This window comes from Echeneis naucrates, chromosome 20, assembly GCF_900963305.1.
Source record: "Echeneis naucrates chromosome 20, fEcheNa1.1, whole genome shotgun sequence".
Lineage (NCBI taxonomy): Eukaryota > Metazoa > Chordata > Actinopteri > Carangiformes > Echeneidae > Echeneis > Echeneis naucrates.
The window spans coordinates 2825633-2850913 of NC_042530.1; the positions used below are offsets into that span (position 1 = coordinate 2825633).

At 40.9% G+C, this 25281-nt stretch overlaps 1 protein-coding gene across 2 annotated transcripts; it reads right to left on the bottom strand.

The window, feature by feature from the left end:
• Positions 1–456: 456 nt before the first annotated feature.
• On the bottom strand, positions 457–25281 carry adgrg2a (adhesion G protein-coupled receptor G2a). 2 transcript variants are annotated; one of them, XM_029528974.1, is made up of 16 exons: positions 20602–25281; positions 20430–20518; positions 20028–20164; positions 19790–19946; positions 19522–19677; positions 19157–19276; positions 18854–18899; positions 18676–18779; positions 18343–18467; positions 17771–18039; positions 17544–17640; positions 16735–17021; positions 16536–16637; positions 16044–16163; positions 15868–15957; positions 457–1038 (listed from the first exon to the last, which is right to left on the bottom strand). In XM_029528974.1, exons 1-16 carry the CDS (start codon positions 24887–24889, stop codon positions 977–979), a joined length of 6249 nt encoding a protein of 2082 aa, XP_029384834.1. In that variant the 5' UTR covers positions 24890–25281; the 3' UTR covers positions 457–976. The 2 variants fall into 2 exon arrangements, with proteins under 2 accessions (XP_029384834.1, XP_029384835.1); XM_029528975.1 differs by lacking the exons at positions 20430–20518; positions 20602–25281 and having other exon boundaries at positions 463–1038; positions 20028–20389.

Sequence of the window (25281 nt, forward strand, 5' to 3'; positions counted from 1 at the left end):
ATAAATAAAACTGTTTACTTTTTACATTTTTTTCCCCAGTCATTCTGATCTAACACGGATGAAACCTAAGTTATAAAAACACATGACAGTTCCTGAAACGTATTGTAGTGACTGACTGAACAGAAAACCAGAACAACGGAGCTCCCTCGATTTGTCTGCAGCTGCTGTTCAAACAAACTGTGCAGAAATTTCAAATACCTTCGGGCGGAGAATATAATGGATCAGCTTCGGACATTAAGAACAACGTTAAACTTTGAGGGAGCACATTCATCCACAGGCTGCAGATATAACGAGGAAAATATTTCCACGGTGCTGTGAATATTTGAATCATGCAACATCAATAAAGAAATCTATTCTGCTCATGACCTTTACATTATAGTCTTTTAGCAATTAATGCCACTTTCTATTGGCAAAGTCAGTGGCATAGAAACAGGAAGAAGAACTGGGTTGGAGGTGTTTTTATTAAAGAGCCACAGAGACAGGAGTGAATAACTATAAAAACCTTGTGTTGCTTTCTGAGTTTTCAGTTGTTGTCTTTTTCTTTTATCTGTGTTGGTTTTTCTTTCGTCCTTTTGTTAGTGTGTTGGCGTTGTCTTGTCTGTGTCTTTTTCTGTGATTCAGCTGTTGTCTCTTGCCATATTTCTTTTATTTTTCTGATGCTTGATCTGTTATTTTATAGTTTGTCTTGTTGTTTGTGTCTTCAATCCGCAGACACAATTTTGTCTTCTGTGGCCCCCCTGTTGTTTTTGCCCGTCTCGTTCTGTCTTGTCTTTAGTCCGGACGCATTTAAACCATGCTAAATGTGGAAACGGTGCAAAATAACTAAATCATAATGTGTTCACTCCGAGATCAAGTCACTCTCAGCTCATTAAATTTTCACCTCGGATTACTCACAAAAATCTGTTCTCTGTTTATTCACCCCTAAACAGAAGAACACTGGTAGGTATTGGTGCGACTTTGTCCGCTTCAGCTCAGCCTAATTCCAACATCCACTGGAAAGCGCTGCTTTCTCTGTCGTTTCCCTCCAGCCTCTGTGAACTAGTAAAGCAGATTCATTAGTATACAGAGGAAAAGGACAAAGTTTTCACACAACTCCAAACATTTTTAACTTGCTCGGCCTCGGGTGGGTTCATTTCTATCTGCAGCCATTTGTGTCTTTCCATTAACTCTGCAGCAAATCAGGTCTAAAATTTGCTCTTTGCGTTGTCTGAAGACACCTTTGGACTTTTAAAACTGAGAGTAAAAGTGTGTGTGTGTGGGAGAAATAGCCTAAAACTGTGAGCACACAGAAAAATTGTGCCAAATGCCCCAAGATTGAAATGCCTTGACTTTTTAATTTAAACATTGTCAACTTTTTTTTTGTTTTTTGTTTTTTTTTAGCAGAAGAAATTATATTTGGGAAGGAAGGAGAAGCTGAGGAGGAGTGATGGAGGGGTTTTCACATGGCCAGCACATGAACTACACATCGTAATGCACATCTTGATTTATCATCTATTTTCCTCTAAATGGGATCATCATTTGTAATAAACCAGAATCATCCTGTTGAAACTGAAAACAAAATCTAGGTAATAAATCGATGGAATAGTGGAGCCGTTTTCACATAGACTTCAGTACAGTGGAGTGAAGCCAGAGGATGTTTATTCTTGGTCTATTCTCATAAAGAGTTAAAGTTGTATCTGCAGCTCTTCACAGTCAAAACGTGCCTCATTGTTTCGCCTTCAGCAACAGTTGTGTGTTCCTGTATTTACAAGCTTGATTTATTCCTTTCTGACCGTGCAGACCTCTGTGTATTCCGGTGGGGTGAACCAATCTTGAAAGGTTTAAATGCTGAGGTTTGTTTTCATCTGAAACGCCTGCACACTATGATGACTGTGCCGTCCACCGTGACCTGCAGAAAGCAGACTTTCTGTAAAGTTAAATATCAATCATTGTTGTGGAACTGGAGTAAAACAAAGCCCGGTGGTTTTCTTGGGAGAGGAAACGAAACTAAAAGCAAAACGTTTAAGGTTTAAAGCTGTTAAATCACCATTTCCAGAACAATCTGCTGTAAATTCTTCCTACTTAGAGGAAATGCTGAATTGACAGTCGCAGTCTATCGTTTTCTTTTTCCGCTGGTGATTTAGTTGCACCAGGGATTTGTGACCTTACTACCAAACACTGGCTATTAAACTCTCTTTACCTCTCTGAGAGCAGATTTATAGATTCTATGAAGCAGCGTCACGAAGGACTGCACTTCAAACACTGAAAGATTTCTTAGAAAAGAAATAAAAAAAGCAAAACGCTGTTACGTCCAGAAAATATACTGCAGTCAGCATTGACTTATTCTGCAAGCTGACATAATTCTCATGATGTGGGGGGGATTTTTGTCCATGCTGAGGCATGAGGAGTCTGATAGAGGAGGAAGAGGATGCTAAAATATGGATGGTCTGGCATTTGGTCTGAGACCTATGGAAGGCCATGAATAACAGATGAGCTGTAGCTCCTATAAATTGATCTGTTTATGTGGGCTTTCTTTTAAAAAGAAGCGTTTTTATGAATTTGATACAACTAATAAATCAAGTTATAACAAAGTCTCAGCAGATATTTATTCCTTCTCTGAGAACATGGATTTCCCCCTCAGTGAATTATTGTAATGTAGCCTTGGGTAGATCTGAAAGTCCATTAAAATTTGCCATGATTTTTAACAAGTATGGTGTAGAAAGGCTCACCAGTCAGAACTATTAGAAGTTATTAAGTTCCAGGCTGCTTTAGTATGAAATTGAACTGCTGTAGCTTCATGTCAGGTCGAAAATGGATGTTAATGGTTGACTGCAGTCATGTATGTTGTCATCAATCTTCCCACAATTCAACCTGACAGAGTTTTTCCCCCAATATTGAATTAGAAACCTCTTTTTTTTTCTTTTTTTTTTTGCTCCCTTATTTGCATACCGTTAAGCAGCGCTGGCTCACCCACCAGTCAGGCACGCAGCTCAAAGTGGACATTCCTTTACAAGAGGGCATCAGAAGCTGTTTCATCTCAGCCAGATTTTCGCCGTTTCTACCGGCGGCGGTTTGTCTCAGGGAATCTTGTTGTCAGTCACTGGATTTCAGGTTTCCTGAGTGGATAAATTAGCCAAGTCAAGCGTGAAGTTGGGTTTGCAAAGAAAACACGGATCAAGAAAATATGTGTGAATGAGCTGGACTGTGGTGGCGAGGCATGTGTGTTTCGCTTGCTTTTTTTTGCCCAAAGTCAAAACACAGCAGGACACTTTCACCTTGTGAAGCTTCAAGGCAGCTAATATTTGGTCTTTTCAGCATATTTTAAGGTTTTTTTCATCTCTTCGTTGGCTTGTAGCTGGAATACTCATGGCAACAAAACACAATGCAAAAGGATGGCAGTGAGGGAAGACTTAATTAAATATGTTAACTGAATTTCAAGTTGTGTGAGTGCATCTGTCCTCGCTTTGCTGTGTTGCATTTTCAATGCGATCACCGAACGGCAGCTTTGTAACGGACACACAAGCATTTTTGGGACATGACGCTGAATTTTACTTTTATCCCTCAATGACCTCGCTTGCATCTGTCCTCTCTGTCCCTCAGTCCTTCACCTCCATTCTCTGTCAGGATGATATCTAGGTGAGATGGAGATATGCCTTCTGATCTGACAGGCTTTCAATCAAGGTACATTACAGCTTATCAAACTCTTCTGCATCGGCCTGCTCCCCCAGCCACTGCCGGGTTATAGACCGATAGAGGGAAAGAAACGCACACATATAAAGGGTAGAGTGAGTAGAGCAGATACAGACAGCCAGAGATGGATGGAATAAAAAGATGATGTCCACTCAATATGTAGAAACAGCCATTTCAAAGAGTGGAAAGAAATCCATTGAAGCCAGGTAATAAAAGAAGGAATATAGATGAGAACGGCCGTGTGCATTGATACGAGTACAAAATCATCTCTCTCACCTTGATCAGCAGAACTGAATGTAATTTTTTTTTTTTTTTTTGGAGGAGGGGGCCGCACATTGTCAGTTCTACAGCTTCCTCTGCTCTTTATAAATAGATGAGTCTGGTCTAAAATAAAGGTGAAAGGTTTAATTTGATCATCTGGGAAAAGGTGTTACACTAAGAAGCACGGCTCACCGGCTGAGAGCAAGCAAACCTAATTATTGCAGAGCTGGAGTCAGATGATAACGCCAAAGACTGCCTCAGCGGTGGGACCTATGCCCCATTAGGCCAAAGAACGCATAAATACATCTCCATCTATCGTTTTAAATATATATTTTCTCATTCAAGTAAGTCCAACCTCTTCACTAAGAAATTTGGGTCTTAAGAGAACCTGCATATTCTCCAGACTCCAAGTTGCCTCTCTTCAAATTGCAGGTCAAATGCTCCTCTACGAACCAAATCCACTGATATTCAACTTTTTAAAAGAAGCACTCCAAAAAGAATACTGGCAAACAGTAGTAGTAGTTCAGGAAGAAGCATCTTGACATCTAACTTCTAGGACAAAGAGGAATGAAAGCGCCAAGAAAACAAAAAATAAGTTTGCCGCAAAAATGAAATTACAGCTACTGGCAAGGTTCCTATGATTAGTACATGTTGGGTTCATTAAAATGTAATTAATCTCAAATTGTGCCTTTGGAGATAATCACGTTAGCATGATTATTGCAAATGTGCTGACCTTCATCTCAATATTACCTTGTGCTTATTCTCCATTGTGACAGAATGAATACGAATAAAACATATGTATGTGTGTCTCTTGCGCAATGAGCTGATGGAGAGGAGCTGTGTGAACTATTCCGGAACAATCAGGATACAATCAGTCAAAATCGACTTTATTCCTTCAATAATCACTTTTGACCGTCAAGGTTCCCTCCATATGGGAACGTAGCGTGGAAGGTAATGTTTTGAAATAAGGTGCATGTCGTCACTGTGTGGACACGCAGAATAAAAAGCATTTCAGGACAGAATAGATTCACGTGGAGGAAGTAGCTGGTGGTGATTATCTGTTGGAGTAAATCCGGCTCCTCTGATTTCATAAACTGCATTCAATTATTCAAATATCTCTGACCTGGAAATGGAGGATGGAACAAACTATCCACATTATGTGCAAATGTGATTTTAAAATATGAGCTGCTCTTGCTCGTAGTAATATCCCCGTTACTTCGTATCTGTGCTGCAGGCACACAGTTTGATGGAAAACATGGTGAGCATATGTGTGCACGCCTCCCACTGACAGAACACCTCTGGTGGAGAATCCAGAGAACAAAGCGGGACAAACCCTTTGAACATGCTTTTAAATACTTCAGATAGCGCTGATCAGATTAGGGATGGGAGCCAATCGGGGTCATATAGATCCCCGTTTGCAACTTCACACCAAATCAAAGTAACATGAGACAGACTTTGAACTTCACACAGAGCCATCGCTGATGACCTTGGGGTCACATTTGAAATGCTCCATTGTTATTGAACACGCGACAGAGATAGCACAGACGTCGACCGTTTGTGGTCTAATCAATGGCAGGCCTTTACCGGTTTTTCCCCTTCCTTTGTGGCAAGGGCACGGCGTTTCGCAGCTGCGGATTTAAAAAAAAAAAAAAAAAAAAAAATGCAGAAGGCCACCATGTTTGGGAAATCTCAAAGAGACGATTTGCGGATACGGATCAAAGATGTGTTTGTGAGGAAAGGAGGAAGGGAGGAGAAAGGCGAGTGTGTACTTTGAAGAGCTGGGAAATATACAATAATGCAACACATGCTGGATTTGGAGTTCAGCTTCCTCAGTCCGTGAAAAGCACAAAGCATGAAGCCAAAAGAAGGAGGAAAGAGGCTCAGGTTGATGATACAGTGTGCGGATGAATCAGTCGCACAGTCCCATCTGACTGAGCCCAGAGGTCGTCTGTGCTGCAGGTTACCATAACTTGTAATTATATTTTGTTGCTAGGCAACAACAAGTGACTGTAATAATCAGGACAGGAGCAACGAGGGAAGTACAGTGATTTGTGATACAGAGTGACAAAGATCACACCAGGAGGAGGTTCGGGTGGATGAACAGTTGAAATGCTTTAGAACTGTGTTCGATTCCCACTGAATATAGCAGTTTATGTTACGCCATCCATCCAGTATCGATTGTAACCACGACAACCAAGAGGGTTGAATGTCTTACTTCAACGGAAATCTCTGCCAAATCAAGTTGTTTTTGTGCCTAAATCAGACAAAGTCCTGATAATTACAATACTATGCTGAGCTTTGACGCGCTCTGTACCGTCGGCACGTTGATGATTGTAACCATGACAACAAAGGTCGCCATAAGAGCGGTATTTCAGAAAACACTGCTACTAGCTGTGTCAGAAAAATATGGTTGCTCATGCTGGAGTCATTCGTTTTAGTTTTTCTTCCTCAAAATATTCTCAGTAAGACGATCTTTTTTTTTTTTTTTTTTTTTAGAGTTTCTACAACCTGATGAAGCTGTTTTTAGCATCTGAGGACTTATCAAAGATGTGTAATGAGGTGCCAAGGAACCCGATGACAGCAAGACAAGAACAATCTGCCATAATCAACCAGAGATGAGATAATTACTTCCTTTTAATGAACAGTTTCTTGACCTAATTTACTGTCCTGGGATCACCATCACACACACACACACACACAATGCTTTCACGTATATCAGATGACGAGATGTGATAAGTTTCATTGTGTGTGACTGATGAGCCCGTTATCACGAAGCCCATGTGTCTCAATCTCACCATCTCTTATCCGCATTATTTGTGGCACTCTGAAATCTAAACCAAATTTAATTGCGTAATGGCCATGGCAGTCCAAAAGTAAAAGGGCAAACAGGGTGAAATGTGAGTGAGCACCAAGGGAAGGGCCAGCATTGAACATGACAATCTGCTGACCTTGGTCTTTCTGTAAAGACGAGACACGAGCAGACATTAATGGATAGACTTGTCACAGTAACGCTCCGTGAGAGTTCCTCTCTTTTTCTCGGTCTGGCTGAGGATAGGACATTTCAACTGCTGACATAGAGGCAAGGCCCAAATTTTAGCTGTAATGAAGCCTCCGGGGGCTCACCCCCCCCCCCCCCCCCACCCCCGGAGTAATATACCCCTTTGAAAATGGAGCAAAAGTGGACAAAAAGTGAAGTGAAAACGTGGGAATCCACTAGTGCAACTGGTAACATTGAATCAGACCACAAAAACATTTAAGAAAAAGTCAATATTGGAAACAAACTTAATAAGTTAACTGACATCTTTGTGAATTTTATCATAGAAGAATGGAAAGCTCTAAAAAGGGTCAAGCGCCATCATAGCCCGACATTAAAGCTTCCCTGTAATGTCTTCCTGAATTATGCTTTACATGGCAGAAAACTTATTTTTGGAAGATTGGGGGTTGTGAGATCTGAAGTTTTATTTCTTACTGCTGCCTTGGGACAAATAAAGAACCCATGCGTGGAGGATTTGATGGCATCGTCGAGGCTGCAGAGAGAAACCAACTGAAACCAACCTGCACGTAGTATAAAAATGTGAAAGCCTCCTCCTGAAGATAATGAAATATGGAGGCACAACATGGTGGGCGACATGCAAGAGGACCGACTACCTGTGAAGATTAGAAAAGCTGATTCTGAGTTAATGAAACTATTTTCACTTTTAGCCATTCTGCCGTCCTGTCGAAGAAGACAGCAGCCACAACTGTACCACGTATCTTTACCGCCCTGAAAATGACAACAAGCGTCCTCTAACCTGGCAACAGCACTCATTTCTCAGGTGCACACAAAAGGCCATCAAGGTCAAAGATACTCAATTAAGAACTGAGAGGAAACTCTCATCTGCATAAAAAAGCATTCATCAAAAGCAGGCCTTTTTACTTTGCAGGGTTAAAGTGCTCCTGCTTCCCAGGCAGCTGCGAAGGTGACGTTGATAAGGTTTTATCTAAAGGCAGAGCTGTCTGCGCATCACTCCCTCAGTGCGATCACAGCAAGTTGCAAGAGCTGCTCCGAGGGAAGAAGACGGAAAATAAGATGATGACCGCGTATTGCTGTGTGTGCCGAAACTACAGTGATGTGCCACAAATTTAATGAAATGAAAAGTTGAATCTGCTTGAGGCTGTGGAGAAATTGGTCTTAAATCAATAGAATTCCAGCTAATGATATATTCATCACTGTGCTCAACATTGATTACGAGCGTCTTGCAGACCGTCAGGTGTGGATTTTATCGAGCCAGTACTTGCTTTGGTGCCCTTTTTCCATGTGATGAAAATGCCATTAGTTATAATTATGAATCCAACTGTTATCATATTGATTTTTTTCTTAATTAGAAATGTTATAAACCTCATAAAGACACAGCTCCCTATTATTTTTGGCACAGTAATGGTTGACTGAGCTGAATAAATCAATACCTCTGCAAGTGATTTTCATGACAGTACTCACAGTTGTCAGGGGCAACTGGCTAGATTGCAATATGGCATTAGAGGCCGGGGAGAGAGAGAATGAAACACTTGCATCAGCCAGAGACAGGAGTTAGGTCGGTTACATTATGTGATCCTTTTTGAAAAGTAATGAGCCCATGGATCTTAAAAGTCTCTGCGAGTCATAGCTGGGAGAATATTTGACAGAAATTAAAAAAAAAAAAAAAAGCCGCTGTCGTTTCAGAAATAAAATATGAAGAGGCCAAACCTTTTTATTTTATTTTATTTTACTTGATTGTTTTTGGCAGAGCGGGTCAGGTTCATGTGAGAAGGTGCAGATTCAACCTCATCGAAGAAAAATTTCACCATTAACTCTCCCTATCCTCCCCGAAATGTCTCTTTTCCTGACTGCCCGACGCTCACTTCTCTGCATTAGAAAGTAAGATGTCTGCATGTCTGCAGCTAACTGACATGGTAAGCATGTCAAATTGATGGGCTATTTATATCCCAAAAGCAAAAGGGAGGGGACACAGTCCATTTATAAAGCCTTGCCTGGAGGTAAGGCTTTCAAGGGACAGATAATGCAAGTGTTTCCTATAGGAGAGATTTCTACAGCTTTAGTTTTCCTTTTTTTTTTTTTTTTTTGGAGTGTGTGTGTTTTCTTGTATGAGGGTTGAACTTAGGACTCGAGGTTGCATCTGCTAAACTGCCTGCAGCTCCTTCTCGCCAAGTCAGTGTAGCTGCTTTTCCATGTGTGCTTTCCAGCCCCGCTTTTCATAGACTTTGAACATTTTCAGCTTTCAAACAAGGAAGCATATTTTTCTCACAAAGCACATGTTTGTGCATTAATGCATCCCTCTATTTTGTTTTATGATCCAAAACACACTCTTGAAGTCAGAGGAAAAAAAAAACTATTTTGATTTGTTTCTCACTTTTAAGGTGGACTGAGAGATTCTGGAAACTTGATTTTATTCACAAACGTTATTTTTATCGCATTTCCTGGGCCTGAAGATACATTACGCTTTCACGCTGAAATGAATTAAGACAATAACACCCTCCCTTAGATCTGCTCTTAGCATGAAACTTAAGCACATTACGCCTTATCTCTGAAGCATCATTCACCTTGAGACATTTGCTACTGGGCCAAATCTGGTGACAAAATTCAACCACTTTTTACTCCGAACATGGACTCAACTCTTTTTTCTTTATTGTCCCCAGCATGACCTTGGATTTTTCCTCAGAGAGGATATCAGGTGTCCGAAAGCAACGGGTCAAATATTCATAAGCTGAACACAGCAGGGCTGAGATGTCAGGGGAAGCTCGCTTTCATCTGAGTGGGAACGTGAAAAAAGAGCTGATGGCAGATTTTCCACGTCAATGAATAGGAGGACATTTTCAGAACCTTTTAAAGTGCAAACAACTAAAATCTTTTGCACATTTCTGCACAACTCTGTACAACTCATTCATAAATAACATGTCTATGTATCTGACCATCTAGGGGAAGTCAAAGTCCTTTTTTTTCCAAACTTTTTAATACAGAAAGTTTGATATTGTAACTCAGAACTTAGATGTAGTGTAATTAGTTTTCACTGATATTCGTGCTGTTCTTTGATGGGAGTCATGACGTATGTGAGCCGTTCACAATATGATCATGAGCTTGTGATCAAGAAATTCATTTTATTCACTTTAAAAGAGAGAAAAAGCAGATTTGGGGGCATTTTGGAAGATTTTATGTGCAACTGCTTTTTATCCTTTTACATTTATTCAAAACTGGCTTAACACCAGACTTAGTGGATTGGAGGAAAGTTATAAGTACTGACCATTCAAATCAAGCCACTTAATGTGATCTACATGGAACCCCCGTCGGTTCTGTTTGCAGAGCAGCATTCAGAGCTCAGTGCCCTGTCGAGGCAAATCCCTGCTGTTTTGAAATGGCAGTGTCAGTGGCTGCTACTCCCGCTCATCTGATCTGTCCACAAACATGGCGTCACGTCTAATTTACACACGCGATTGATGTTGGTTCAATATCTGCATTTCAAATGTCTCGTTATCGCACAAGCCAAACACAAGTGTATAGAGCGGCCCCTCCCCGGGGTGGCTGACAGCTAGTACTAAGAAGGATGTAATTTCCCCCATCGCCAGCTCCATTTTAAATGAGTCTGCCTGTCAGAGAACCAGACGCTTTTCAAAATATTTCCTTTAGAGTGAAGAAAAAAGTTTTGACTTCTTAGATGTCAGAGTGAAATACTGAGCCTGAGGAGTCATTACTTTTAATATTTAAAACGATACTTCTGGGAAAACAGCCTTGTAAATATCACACTTTGCTAAACAGAGCGCAATTTCTAATACAAACACTTTTATCGACAAAGAGAGCATTGACAAGAACGAGTGCAGCATCAATGCAGTTATCTATCTGGCATTGATGGACATTTTAAAAAGTCCATCATCATCTGAAGGAGACACAAGCTGAGACCATATCACGGTCTGCGGTGGTTTTGATGTTTATGATCCCTTTGTATGTGTTTGTGGGGGGTTTTCAGTTTCTTTTGGGTGCTCTTGTGTTCTCTAACTGACCTTTGTGCCTTCTCAAAGTAAAAAATAAAAATAAAATGTACACAGCTGAACCCTCAGGCTCCAATAGCAAAATAGATTGATAAATAAAGAAAACACGTTCCAAATCCACAAGTGTATCTCAGTGCAGGCCCTCAGCAAAAGAGGAGAGTACATAAACGTGCAAGGCGAGGTAGAGCCAGCTGAACTTAGGCTGCTTCACACAAACTGGGTTCAGCAAGCGGGAGGCGAAAAAGAGCGCAAGAAAAAAAAAGAAGAATAAATAAAACAGGAAAAGAAGAAACACAAAGCTCTGTGAGGAAGCTGGGGGAAGGGCGTGACTTGTATTTATACACAGGGGCTTGATAGGCGACAGGTGAGGAAAGGGAGCATAGATAGAACAGATCAGAAATACTGGAGGTTGTATGACAAAGGGAATAAAAGGCATTTCACGTATATTCCTGCTGGTCCTTGAAAACAGACAGAAGCAGCTATTGAGAAACTACACAGACGCAGGGCTGTAGAGATCTATAGAAAATTGCACTGATTGTACAAGAGGAGTCATTCAGATCCTTCACTGAAGTAAGAAACATGAGTGGATAATTTAAAGCACCTCATCGCCAAAGATTAATCACAATTGAGGTTAATTATCATTAAAGAACTCAAGGCTGTACAGCAGCAGTGCAGATGGACACCCTTTATGCTTTTCGAGAAAATAAATAAATAAAATTAAGAAAGGTTATAGAAATGAATTAATGAATAATCAAGTCTGGTTTCCTGTTAGAGCTACAAACTGTAAGAACGGGTGCATCCTTTGGGACAAAGCAGCAGCTGCAGCAGTCCTTGACCTGGTCAGATCAAGTTATTATGATTTTTTATTTCCTGATTCAAAGAAACAAGGACATCATCCCCCCTCCTGCTGAGGCAAACTAGACTAGCTAACATATGTTAACTGTGATGGCTGTGATGTTCGGATTCTTCTGTCTGTTTCTTTTTACACCACACTGTCTTGGACGAGGACATCCAGAAAGGTTGAAGGTGCACTCTCCCTCTCGTGCTACCAGGGAAATTGTGAATAAACTGGTTTTGTGGTGTTTACGCCTTCCCTTACTTGGCTTGCATCACACTCCATAGATTCAAACGCATTTTTCCATCCATTTCAAAGGCCTGCCATAGCTGGAAGCGGGAAAACTCATCAGCACGCATTTTAAGTCCCAATTTTCCAAACAATTACGATCCTGCTGATTCAACGACTCCCTTCAATCATCATTTGATTGAGAGGTTTGCCTCATTGATCTGATGGTTCCCGGAGGAGACTTTTATTTCTGCTGATGTCGGGCAGCGCACATTATTAGCCATTCCGTTTGGTTTCCAACGAAACAACTTCACGCAGACTGGATTATGTTTTAGAGCTGTTATATTAAAAGATGAGACAGCAGTGTGTTTACATTGACGAACACACAAGGCACAGAGAGTTCAGGAATTACGCTCTTTGATATGTTCATAAGATTAACATGACCCACACATCAACACACAGCGATACACAATGAAGGGAGAAGTTTTGCCTGAGCTCAGATTTCTTGTGTTTTACTGCCCTCAGTTGCCACACATGTTAACACAGATGGTTCCGCAACCGCTTATTCTTTTATTTCCCCACCTCCGATATAATAAGTCACGTTTGGGAGATAAACAATAAAAGCAGATTTAGGAAACACGACCGGGCTAATTATATTTTCACTACTTGAAGACCTTAAAGAAAATACTTATTTAACTTTTTAGATCTCGTTTTCATTTGTTTTTGCTCATTTTAAAAAATGTGTTTGTTCTTATCATTATTTGATTTATGTTTTCTAATTATTATTAGAACGATCATGCCGGTTCTTCATCTCACATTCCATTAATGTTTTGGAAATGTTTTCTTTTACATAACATTAGTTTGATGGTTATATCTGGTAGTTTGTCAAAAACAACAACAACAAAAAATACATTTATCATATGATGAGCACATGTTTATGTTTTTGTCATATTTCGGCACTAATCCAATTGCCTTATCTTCATGTATCTCAGTCTGAACTATTACTACGATTTGCACAATGCTAAAAATCAATTCCCTGTGATAAAAGAGAATTCAATGGTAGGAAAAAAATCTTCATTTTTATATGTTATATAGGGGTTTTCTGTTTTGCCAGAATATCAAAAATATTTTGCATTACTTGAAAATAAATAATCCAACCTCTTGTCCACAAGAGGACACCCACTCAGGTGTTGAGTGAGCTGAACGATGTGAGTTAAGATAATTTGCAATCTGAGGCCTGCAGACAACAACATGTCAGAGTTAGTAACTTCGAAATGTCAAATGTTAAGTTATAAATGCTAAAGGAAAAGTGCTGGAAACAAAAATTAAGTAGAACTGAAGTTGAAATCAATCCCAAGTGCGTATTGTCCAGGAAGTGCAGGAATGCCAGGAATCAGCAGAGCTTGTTTTTGTCTCATTGCTTCGGAATGTTTTTTTACCGTCATGGCGGCGGTGGTGGGGGGGGGGGGGGGGAACTCCCATCAGCCTCTTCGCATCTGTTAACTCTTGTAAACACTTTTCTTTAAGCGAAATGAAAATACTGGTCAGGTGCTGAGCTGCAGAGGGGAGAGACAGACCTTTCATTTGACCTGGATTAAATATTGATGCCCTGCGATAATAGACAGTACAGCATGAATTTCTATGTCACATTAAGGTGAAGTCTTTCGTTAAAGAACTTTAAGGCCACAATTTTGTATGTTTTCCGGACGCGCTGAGCTGAAATGCCCATTTAGAAGTGAAATGTTAATCAATTTTGATGCATGTGTGTTTCTCTTTTCCCTTTAACCCTTCACCTCCGTTGGCTGTTGTTAAGATTTTGAAAGCACGCAGGCTGCTCTGGCACATCTGCTATAAAAGTTAACCTTTAAATATAATTGAAAGTCTAGACGCGTGAAAAAGAAGCTTCCTTCTTTGACTGATGTGCGATTAGTAAAATATGTCAGCAAATTAGTCAAGTGAACCACAGACATAAATTTTTTCTGCATCCATGATGCTTGTCAGGATCCTCAGAGATTGAATCTGGCAGAGAAAAAAAAAAAAAAAAGTGGGGACGGTGTCCTGCACGTATAAATGATCTACAAAAAGAAATTAGGATTTCAGGATTATGTCAATGGGTTGTTTTGGCAAAGCCTTTTGTTTCACATAACATGGCAACGATCACAAGCTCAGAGCAACAAGACCTGCAGGTTAAAAAGTCCTTCTGTTCCTCAGTAACTAGTGCTGATTCCCTTAATTATTACTAAGCACCACATTGCTGCAATAAAGCTCAAGGGCCAGAAGATCACAGTGGCACACAATCACACAAACAATCAGTGTGTGTGTTTTCAGTCGTTTTGTCTGAGCTGGGATGGAGAAAATTGTTGGATTACACTGACATCTAGTGGAAGATCAACCAAGGAATGTCACACAATCATGCAGCTAACTCATCAAAATGAATTAGACTTAAGTCACAAATAATACAGCACGCACAAGTCAGCTTTTTTTTTTTTTTTTGTTTATGTGTGCGTGCACGTCATCTGGAGCCAATCCCAGCTGACATTTGGTGAGGACGGGGGACAGCTGTGCACAGGTGTCTATCGCAGAGACATTCATTCTCATCTCTACACCATCTATGTGTCTGCCTCTCCATCACTCAGACAGCAGGCTCCCATACTTGCTTCACATTAGAGGGCACACAGCTCGGAGATCTGAACGAGTATAAAACTTTTTTTTTTTTCCCCCCACAGAGCTACCAGCCACAGCCGACCTTTGTAGACTTTGCGATTGAAGCGGGGCCAATACACTGTGATGAAGGTGACACAGCACTGTGATTAGAAGGGAGTCTGTCAGGATTGTAACTAGTGGGTTGAAAAGGTTTGATTAAAGATGTAAAGATGTCATGCCGATGTGAAACTCTGGCAGGCAAAATGGTCAGGTAATAGGATGAAGGTTTATTATCTTTTCCTTTCATGGTGTGCACATGTCCTTCCACAAGGACATTTAGTGAAATTTGTCCTTAAAAAAAAAAAAAAAAAAGGTCCATGGAAATCCACAGTCCTGATCATCCTTCTGTATGCTGCATGGCAATTCATGTCTTCTTCTTTTATATACATATATTTAAATAAAAAAAAACTGGCATCTGACAAGTTTAACACTGTAATGTAGCAAAAGTAAAGAAGTAATGCACATTAACATCCGCAAGTGCTCTTGTGAGGATGAAGAAGATCAAATCGGGATTACTTGAAGAATTTTGACACATTTTCCTTCAATCCACCTTCCCTCTATTAGAGGTAGAGACTCCTTCTCAAAGTGACTTTGACATCCCTCACTGGGGGCGAATAAACTTTGGAAACTGAGAGGCTGAAGTCCACGGAGCTTTGAGAAACAAAAAAACGAAAAACATTGTACCCATTTATGTTAATCTGGAAGAAAAATCTATCAGGCGACAGAAAAATAATCTCACGATCTTGACAGAAGGTATTGTAGGCTGCTAATTAAATGCCAAGTTGTCTCTTTTATTGTACTGACTCTTTCTATTAATAAATCTAAGTCTACACAAACACTGAGTTGCGGTTGGAACTGTGAAATAATTCACATGTTCCATCGTAAATACACAGACTGTGTGCTGACTGCCACCAACAAGACGTCATTTTGTGTGTCCATATATACTCCTTCCCTTCCATCTCACTTCGTCTTGTGTTTGAAAACCTTCATCTTGAGATTTTCTTCGAACCCCACGAGGGTCCTGTCCTCCCATGTGATTACTGTGATTACTCCATGTGCAGCAGGAGATCAGTAATCTCTGTCGTCTCGGCCCTTTCTGAGTAGATAATTACTGTCATTGCAAATGAACGCTCGACGCAGCCGTCAGGCCTCACCTTGCCGTGACAGAGTTCGTCGGTGGAGCTCGTTGAGGGCGACGTCGCTGTTGGAGCTCTCGGACGCTCCGCTGTCTGCAAACACGGTGCCTGTGAGGGAGAAACACGGCAGCAGTGTTATTGTGCGTGCATATGTGGGTGGGCGTAAATTTCACTAAGCTGCAGGTCAAACATACCGCTGATATTGGTGCCGTTGCTCGTGAGCGAGGCCTTTCGACGGGTGAAGGGCTGAACGATGCTGTGTACCGTGATGAGGGATTGATTCCGGTTCTTCTTGGTGGCCGTGTGACTCCAATCTGTAGAAAAGTGTAAATAACCAAGTTTATGGAAGTATCATTGAAAATAATAATAATATAGATTGAGGGTGTGGCAAGCTGTGCGTTCACCATATGTATGATCATTCTCACTGTTGTACGGCATTTGAGCAGCACTACAAATTGAAACTTTGAAATTATGCCAATTTAGCAGCTCCTCTTGTGTGTACATATGAAGGTATGGTCAACTATCATAAAATGTGAAGTTTCTCAGTTCTGAGGTTGTAAGGTCCAAAAACGGAGGTTTGGGTTGGGTTGGTACCTCTCTAAGCTGCATTTAGAATATCAGCATGTGCCAGTACGTTTCGCCTGATCAGAGGCAAAACACTCATAGGAACACATTTGGCTGCTCACCTGAGTTTTCTGGCAATCGCAGTCTTCCACAGCAGAGATAAGTCCTCCACTGCCGGCGGACATTCTCCTTCACAGCACAGTGCAAAAGAAACACAAGGAAACCTGCACAGAAGAAGTCGAACTGTGAAATGAAATGCATTTTGGAGAGATTTGCATGTAATGAAATGCAGATTCTGATGCAGATTCACCCAGGGCTCACCTTGAAGAGAGTTGAATATGGAGAAAAGGTAAACGAAGGGTAAGTAGAGCGGTCCCCAGGCGAACAGAGCAAACCCCCACGTGAGGCCGAGCAGGATGATGAGGCCAGCGATGCTGCGTAGGTCGTGCATCACGCTCCTGTTTGGAAGCTGGTTCTGCGGGTTCTGCCTCTTGATCCGGGCCAGCTGCACCATAACAATGATGAAGACCAGCAAGCACAGGGCAAAGATGACGACGAAGTAGGCCACCACACCAACATAGAAGGCGATGTCACTTTTCAGCCAACAGCTACAGAAGGAGACAGAGAAGAGCAGGTGTTGAGTGGAAATGTTTATTTGCAGATCAAATCTGATCTTGGACAAGGTTTATTCCAAGTTTTTTTATTCCAGCTAAGGTGGCTGTTTTGCTGTGTCTTTAAGGCATTTTCATTTGGTTGATTCCAACTAATAAAAAACAAAACAAATTTTGATCCACAGGTGCAGATTTCTGCATCATGCAGAGAGCAAAGTAAAACCAACTGTTTGTGGGCTTCGCCCTCCAGTGGCCAAATACAAAAACAACAAGAATAAGAGATGAAAAGGTGAAAAGAAGAATTTTATGGAGATTTTTTTTTTCACTGTAGTTTGTGTCTGTTAGTTGACAGACATTGATTAAAAGGTCATTTTGAAGCAAAGTAATTTATTCTGCTACACAGAAGGATGTGCTGCATTTCTCTATTTTAATCTGTTTAGGAGAACACAAAAATAAAGCTTTCCAAAAATGTCAACCTGTGTTATACTAAAGGAGAGTTAGAAGTCAAATGTTACTCACAAGTCATCTGTAGTAGCATTTGCATATTTTCCATATGTAACCAGACCGTAGGTGTCGCTCACTGATAGTGTAATGATCACGACGGGTAAAGGGATACCTGCAAACGACAGAAACCGTCACAACATAGCAAATAAATTAGTTTTGAAATTTTGAAATATTGCTCTTCGTCACACATTTAAAAGCTCCCGAAACATTAAGTTATTACACTTTAAGTTTAAAGTACCTACCCCAGCCCATCAAGAAGAACTTGAGCATGTATCTGCTCAGGTAAGGAGTGAACACCTGGACAATGCTCAGGTACATGTGCAGAGCCTCCAGGCCGGCCCACGTGAATGATGTCAGCAGGAAGTAGTGCAGGAAGGCAGCGGTGCTGATGCAAAGCTCTTTGGACGAGTGGAGTGAGAGCCAGCTGTCCATCAAGAAGACCAGGTTCAGGAGGAGGAGGGACATGCAGCGGTGGACCAGGATTTTGGCAGGAATTTCTCGCAGTAGTTTTCTGAAAAAGAAAACAATAATAGTTAAGCAATAAGGGAGCAGCAGCATTAAGTTTCAAAGTTTCTTCAATGTTAAGAAGCCAGAAAAAGAAAATAAAATGATTGTTCACAAGCGACTTAAGTCCCCATCTCTGATACACCTCCAGTGACCCAGATGAATGGGTCACTTTTCACATTGATTTCAATGCAATCTGAGTTCTTTTTGCCCACTTACGGTCATTAGACACTTTAGCATTGCCCTCACTTTTTCAGTCCTGGAGTCTGTGTATTTTATGATACAGATTATAGAAAATAGGGGTTCTTACTGAAATGAAAGGTACGTCAATAAGGTGACACCAAGAAATATAGCAGAGATTCCACAGCCGATGTACGAGATGAAGGTAAGAGCTTGTGCATGCTGAGGGTCAATCGTTTCTTTCCTGGACAAATCCTGAATTGAGACACAAGCATATAGACAGGGAAAAAGTCAGCTTTCTTATTTTTTTTACTTCTTCATCAAAGAGTAAAGGCTGAGATCAGTTCTCCTCCAATTTCATTTCACTCCCCCTATTTAATCAACTACATATAATCTGCAGTGCTTTTGTCAGTGCAGCAAGCACACAAACACTAAAAACAAACAAACAAAAAAAACAACTAACCAGCAGTATTGCAAATGAAGTGAGGTGGTTGCAGCTGCAGGTCGTTTCTTCTGCTGTGACATTGACGACAGAACAACCAGCGGGGCTCCAGCCTCCTCTTTCACCTACACAACAGGAACATTAAACACTTCCAGACATCTGGCTCCCGACCAGCACCGTTTGATATTCATGTGCTCACCATTCATTGTGAAGTTCCAAAACACACAGGAGGCCGAAAAGTTTTCCTGAAAAACCAAGCACAAAGTTAAAGTAACCTTTCACAGCTGATTCAAAAGCATGCCTTTAATTCATTTGCAGATAATTCTCAATTAACCTTTTATGTTGAAAAGTTCACTGAAAACACATCACATCTCCACTTACAAATGATAAAACGTTTTATTGTTGTTATTGCCTCATTGGGATTTTGGAATTTATGAACTAGTTTATTGCTGCAGACTATTATTACAATTATTAGTATTTGTATTTTTATGTGCACACTCACTTGTATGGGGCGGTTTCGGATGGTAAACCGAATGTCCTCGGTCAAGTTGCTTATTGACAAATTGGCAACGCTGGAGCTCAGAACTGGACTCACACGGACTGTATTGTTTAAAGTTACATCCTGCAAAAGAAAGGAGATAGATGGGATCCTTTCAAAGGGTGAAGGGAGGGGATATTTCAGTGTGCATTTCATTTAAGATCAACAATTGCTTTGTCAATCATATTTTTTTATGCATATTATTCTATCATAGCCGTATATCTCTTGAAAAAAAGCTGAGTCATTATAGGAACACCAATAAATATTTCCATATCCTTTAAAAATGTCTTTAAGTGGCAACGGATGATAAATCTGGTTGTGGAAAATACCTGGAAAAGGGCGCTTCTGTTATAGAAAGTGAATTGGACCCTGCTGGCCTGTTGTTGCTGCTCAGGACTAAGACTGGCAGTGAGGGTGGAGGGCAAGAATACAGACCCCAGAGCTGCACCTGACCGTTGGAGCCGGGACCTGCTGAGAGTACCAAACTGGAGAGAGAAAGACGGTTCCTGCAATAGTTGCGTAATGCTTTTGAAGACAATGTGTTTATCCGATAAAATGTAATTAGAATCCCCACAGTAAAATCCTAATATATGACACCTGGACATTATCTGTGTTGTAGATGGTCACAGATGTTTCCAAAAAGTTGGTCCCGTCCACCGTCCTGACCGCCAGAACCAGCGAATTTGAAGAGAGGATCTCTCTGTCGCCACTGACGACCAGTTTGAGACCCAGATTATCCACGAGTCGAATCAGCCTGTCGACGGGAAAGATGATATTTTGGAGGACTTTTGTGTGCACACACAAAAAAAAAAAAACAAAACTATTTGACTTCTACCTATTAGCAGATGCGGACAGGGCCGCTGAGTCGCCCTCCATCAGGCCGCTGATGACCTTCACAGCGTTTTGCCCCACAGCCTGGGAAACCGTCGGGCCATCCAGAAGCTTCTCCAACTGCCCCACCATTTGGCCCACCTGCAATCACAATGAGGTACCTAGAAGGAGACCACTGCAGTCACACAGTAATTACACAACTTTCTAATCAAGCTTTATGGTTTAAGATGACATTTTAATGTTTTCTTATTGCAGCCATTTGAACTATGTAATATCTATCAATTTTAGACATGATGGGTACATTTTCAGGGCAAGAAAATTGTGTTTGCATTGAAAAGAATGGCACTTTTTTTTTTTTTTTTTTTTTTTTATCTAAGTGCATCCATCAGCAAACCAACAGCGTCACCTGAGAGGAGTTGAGCTGGGATGCGTTCTGTGTTTGCTCCAGTAGCTCGATAGCTTGGCCCTCCTTTGCCTCTTCACTTTGTGTTGTCTCTATAAATAATCAAAATTGAAGCCATTCAAGGTATTTCGGTCCACCAAACCTTCCTGCGTTAAAAATCCTGAGCTACACATACCACTCAGGTTTGCAGTTGTCGGTGTAGTGGCGGTTGCGCCGGTGAGGGTGGCGGTTCGGGGAGTTGGTGTAGAAGCTGAGTCCACCTCAGCATTGCTGACATCGGTCTGAGGTGGAGGTAAGTCATGTGCTGTAGTCGTAGCAGCAGTGGTGGTCGTGGCTACAGAATCTGGTTTAGCTGGAGAACTGGCTCCTGGTTGTTTTGTTGGCATTTTGGAAACAGTGGTTAAACTACCTGAAGTTGAGCTCAGGTTGGAGCTGAATCTCGTGCTGACATTGTGATTTAAAAGAGACTCGGTCCAGTTTGGAGGTGTAGTAGTGTTGTTTTGTTTGTTGGCTGTTGTGGTGTTGTGAGAGTTCGTTTGGTTTTCCGGAGTAATGTTGTTCGACGACACCTTAGGGATTGTTACACTATCTGCTGCTGTGTGGTTGTTGGTGCCTGCAATTAAAGTGGTTGTCGTTGTGCCTTTTGGAGAAGGTGCAAAAGTGCTTTTTGTTGGAGAACTTGTTGTAAATGTGACTTTGCCTACATTGTTGTCGGAAACTGTAGTTACATTGTATTCTGGTGTGGCATTGTGTAAAGGAGAAAATGGCCCGACTGCAGTTGTGTTGTGCATCGTGTCGTTGGGAAAAGGTGTAATTGCTTCACTTGTATTTGTGTTGTGAATTGTGTCATTGTGAGAAGATGTGACTAATTCACTTGTAGTTGTGTTGTGTGTTGTGTCATTGTGAGAAGATGTGACTAATTCACTTGTAGTTGTGTTGTGTGTTGTGTCATTGTGAGAAGATGTGACTAATTCACTTGTAGTTGTGTTGTGCGTTGTGTCGTCGGTAGAAGATGTGACTAATTCACTTGTAGTTGTGTTGTGCGTTGTGTCGTTGTGAGAAGATGTGACTAATTCACTTGTAGTTGTGTTGTGCGTTGTGTCGTCGGGATAAGATGTAATTGATTCACCTGTAGTTGTGTTGTGTTGAGTTGTGTTGTTGTGCATTGTGTCGTCAGTAGAAGATGTAACAAATTCACTTGTAGTTTTGTTGTGTATTGTGTCGTTGTGAGAAGATGTAACAAATTCACTTGTAGTTGTGTTGTGCGTTGTGTCATTGTGAGAAGGTGTAAGTGATTCCCTTGTAGTTGTGCTGTGTATTGTGTCGTTGGTAGAAGATGCGACTAATTCACTTGTAGTTGTGTTTTGTATTGTGTCGTGAGAAGGTGTAAATGATTCACTAGTAGTTGTGTTGTTGTGCATTGTGTCGTTGTGAGAAGATGTAACTAATTCACTTGTAGTTGTGTTGTGTATTGTGTCGTTGTGAGAAGATGTAACTAAATCACTTGAAGTTGTGTTGTGCGTTATGTCGTTGTGAGAGGATGTGACTAATTCACTTGTAGTTGTGTTGTGCGTTATGTCGTCAGTAGAAGATGTAACAAATTCACTCGTAGTTGTGTTGTGTTGAGTTGTGTTGTTGTGCATTGTGTCGTCAGTAGATGTAACAAATTCACTTGTAGTTGTGTTGTGCGTTATGTCGTCAGTAGAAGATGTGACTAATTCACTTGTAATTGTGTTGTGCGTTGTGTCGTCGGGATAAGATGTAATTGATTCACCTGTAGTTGTGTTGTTGTGCGTTGTGTCGTCAGTAGAAGATGTAACTAATTCACTTGTAGTTGTGTTGTGCGTTATGTCGTCGGGATAAGATGTAATTGATTCACCTGTAGTTGTGTTGTGTTGAGTTGTGTTGTTGTGCATTGTGTCGTCAGTAGAAGATGTAACTAATTCACTTGTAGTTGTGTTGTGTATTGTGTCGTTGTGAGAAGATGTGACTAATTCACTTGTAGTTGTGTTGTGCGTTGTGTCGTCGGGATAAGATGTAACTAATTCACTCGTAGTTGTGTTGTGTATTGTGTCGTTGTGAGAAGATGTGACTAATTCACTTGTAATTGTGTTGTGCGTTTTGTCGTCAGTAGAAGACGTAACTAATTCACTTGTAGTTGTGTTGTTGTGCATTGTGTCGTTGTGAGAAGGTGTAAATGATTCACTAGTAGTTGTGTTGTTGTGCATTGTGTCGTCAGTAGAAGATGTAACTAATTCACTTGTAGTTGTGTTGTGCGTTGTGTCGTCGGTAGAAGATGTAACTAATTCACTTGTAGTTGTGTTGTGTATTGTGTCGTCGGGATAAGATGTAATTGATTCACCTGTAGTTGTGTTGTGCTGAGTTGTGTTGTGCATTGTGTCATCAGTAGAAGATGTAACTAATTCACTTGTAGTTGTGTTGTGTATTGTGTCGTCGGGATAAGATGTAACTAATTCACTTGTAGTTGTGTTGTGTATTGTGTCAGTGTGAGAAGGTGTAAATGATTCACTTGTAGTTGTGTTGTGTTGAGTTGTGTTGTTGTGCATTGTGTCGTCAGTAGAAGCTGTAACTAATTCACTTGTAGTTGTGTTATGCATTGTCGTGTCGTCGTGAGAAGTTGTAAATGATTCACTTGTAGTTGTGTTGTGTATTGTTGTATCAGTTGGAGAAGTTGTAACTAATTCACCTGTAGTTGTGTTGTGTTGTGTATCAGTTGGAGAAGTTGTAACTGATTCACCTGTAGTTGTGTTGTGTTGTGTATCAGTTGGAGAAGTTGTAACTGATTCACCTGTAGTTGTATTGTGTATTGTTGTATCAGTTGGAGAAGTTGTAACTAATTCACCTGTAGTTGTATTGTGTATTGTTGTATCAGTTGGAGAAGTTGTAACTAATTCACCTGTAGTTGTGTTGTGTTGTGTATCAGTTGGAGAAGTTGTAACTAATTCACCTGTAGTTGTGTTGTGTTGTGTATCATTTGGAGAAGTTGTAACTAATTCACCTGTAGTTGTGTTGTGTATTGTGTCGTCAATAGAAGATGTAACTAATTCACTTGTAGTTGTGTTGTGTATTGTGTCGTCGGGATAAGATGTAATTGATTCACCTGTAGTTGTGTTGTGCTGAGTTGTGTTGTTGTGCATTGTGTCGTCAGTAGAAGTTGTAACTAATTCACCTGTAGTTGTGTTGTGTTGTGTATCAGTTGGAGAAGTTGTAACTGATTCACCTGTAGTTGTGTTGTGCTGAGTTGTGTTGTTGTGCATTGTGTCGTCAGTAGAAGTTGTAACTAATTCACCTGTAGTTGTGTTGTGTTGTGTATCAGTTGGATAAGTTGTAACTGATTCACCTGTAGTTGTGTTGTGTTGTGTATCAGTTGGAGAAGTTGTAACTGATTCACCTGTAGTTGTGTTGTGTTGTGTATCAGTTGGAGAAGTTGTAACTAATTCACTTGTAGTTGTGTTGTGTATTGTTGTATCAGTTGGAGAAGTTGTAACTAATTCACCTGTAGTTGTGTTGTGTTGTGTATCAGTTGGAGAAGTTGTAACTAATTCACCTGTAGTTGTGTTGTGTTGTGTATCATTTGGAGAAGTTGTAACTAATTCACCTGTAGTTGTGTTGTGTATTGTGTCGTCAGTAGAAGATGTAACTAATTCACTTGTAGTTGTGTTGTGTATTGTGTCGTCGGGATAAGATGTAATTGATTCACCTGTAGTTGTGTTGTGCTGAGTTGTGTTGTTGTGCATTGTGTCGTCAGTAGAAGTTGTAACTGATTCACCTGTACTTGTGTTGTGTTGTGTATCAGTTGGAGAAGTTGTAACTGATTCACCTGTACTTGTGTTGTGTTGTGTATCAGTTGGAGAAGTTGTAACTGATTCACCTGTACTTGTGTTGTGTTGTGTATCAGTTGGAGAAGTTGTAACTGATTCACCTGTACTTGTGTTGTGTTGTGTATCAGTTGGAGAAGTTGTAACTGATTCACCTGTAGTTGTGTTGTGTTGTGTATCAGTTGGAGAAGTTGTAACTGATTCACCTGTAGTTGTGTTGTGTTGTGTATCAGTTGGAGAAGTTGTAACTGTTTCACCTGTAGTTGTGTTGTGTTGTGTATCAGTTGGAGAAGTTGTAACTGATTCACCTGTAGTTGTGTTGTGTTGTGTATCAGTTGGAGAAGTTGTAACTGTTTCACCTGTAGTTGTGTTGTGTTGTGTATCAGTTGGAGAAGTTGTAACTGTTTCACCTGTAGTTGTGTTGTGTTGTGTATCAGTTGGAGAAGTTGTAACTGATTCACCTGTAGTTGTGTTGTGTTGTGTATCAGTTGGAGAAGTTGTAACTGATTCACCTGTAGTTGTGTTGTGTTGTGTATCAGTTGGAGATGTAATTGTTTCTGCGGTGAAGCGCGTTGTGTCAGTTGATGGAGGTGTTAAAGGTCTGATTGTCGTTACATTATACATTGTTGTGTGACTAGAAGTTGTGACTGCTTCAGCTGTAGTTATGTTGTACAGCTTAGTAAGATCTGGAAGTGTAGCTGTGGGCGTGTTGAGTTGTGGGTCATTGCTACTTTTGTGTTGTTGTGTTGTGGTGGTCTTTGCGCCGTGGGTCAACAACGGGTCGTCCTGTGAGGCTGTTCCAAGGATCGCCCCGTCTGTTGCCGTGGTGACGGGTCGGGCTGTGTGGCCCTCTGGGAGGCAGCTGTCAGCCACAGTAACACAATTACAACAACGTCACACAATTTCACAGCAGCAGATCAACTTTCTGGGAAAATGCTTCCCCGGTCACAGTTTCATCTCGGCCTCATGCCTGGATGGAACGTGGACGGTTGTGTAGCTTAGCGAGCTGAGCTACA

Bases quoted from the DNA above. Each gene is read 5' to 3' on its own strand.
- adgrg2a (XM_029528974.1), bottom strand. From the start codon at position 24,889: ATGTATAATGTAACGACAATCAGACCTTTAACACCTCCATCAACTGAC. The intron at 19,277-19,521 runs GTATTTTCCACA...TTTCTTTTGCAG, and splicing joins ACAGAAGCGCCCTTTTCCAG to GATGTAACTTTAAACAATAC. The intron at 16,638-16,734 runs GTGAGCCCTGGG...TCTTCTGTGCAG, and splicing joins CATATTCAACTCTCTTCAAG to GTTTCCTTGTGTTTCTTTTG.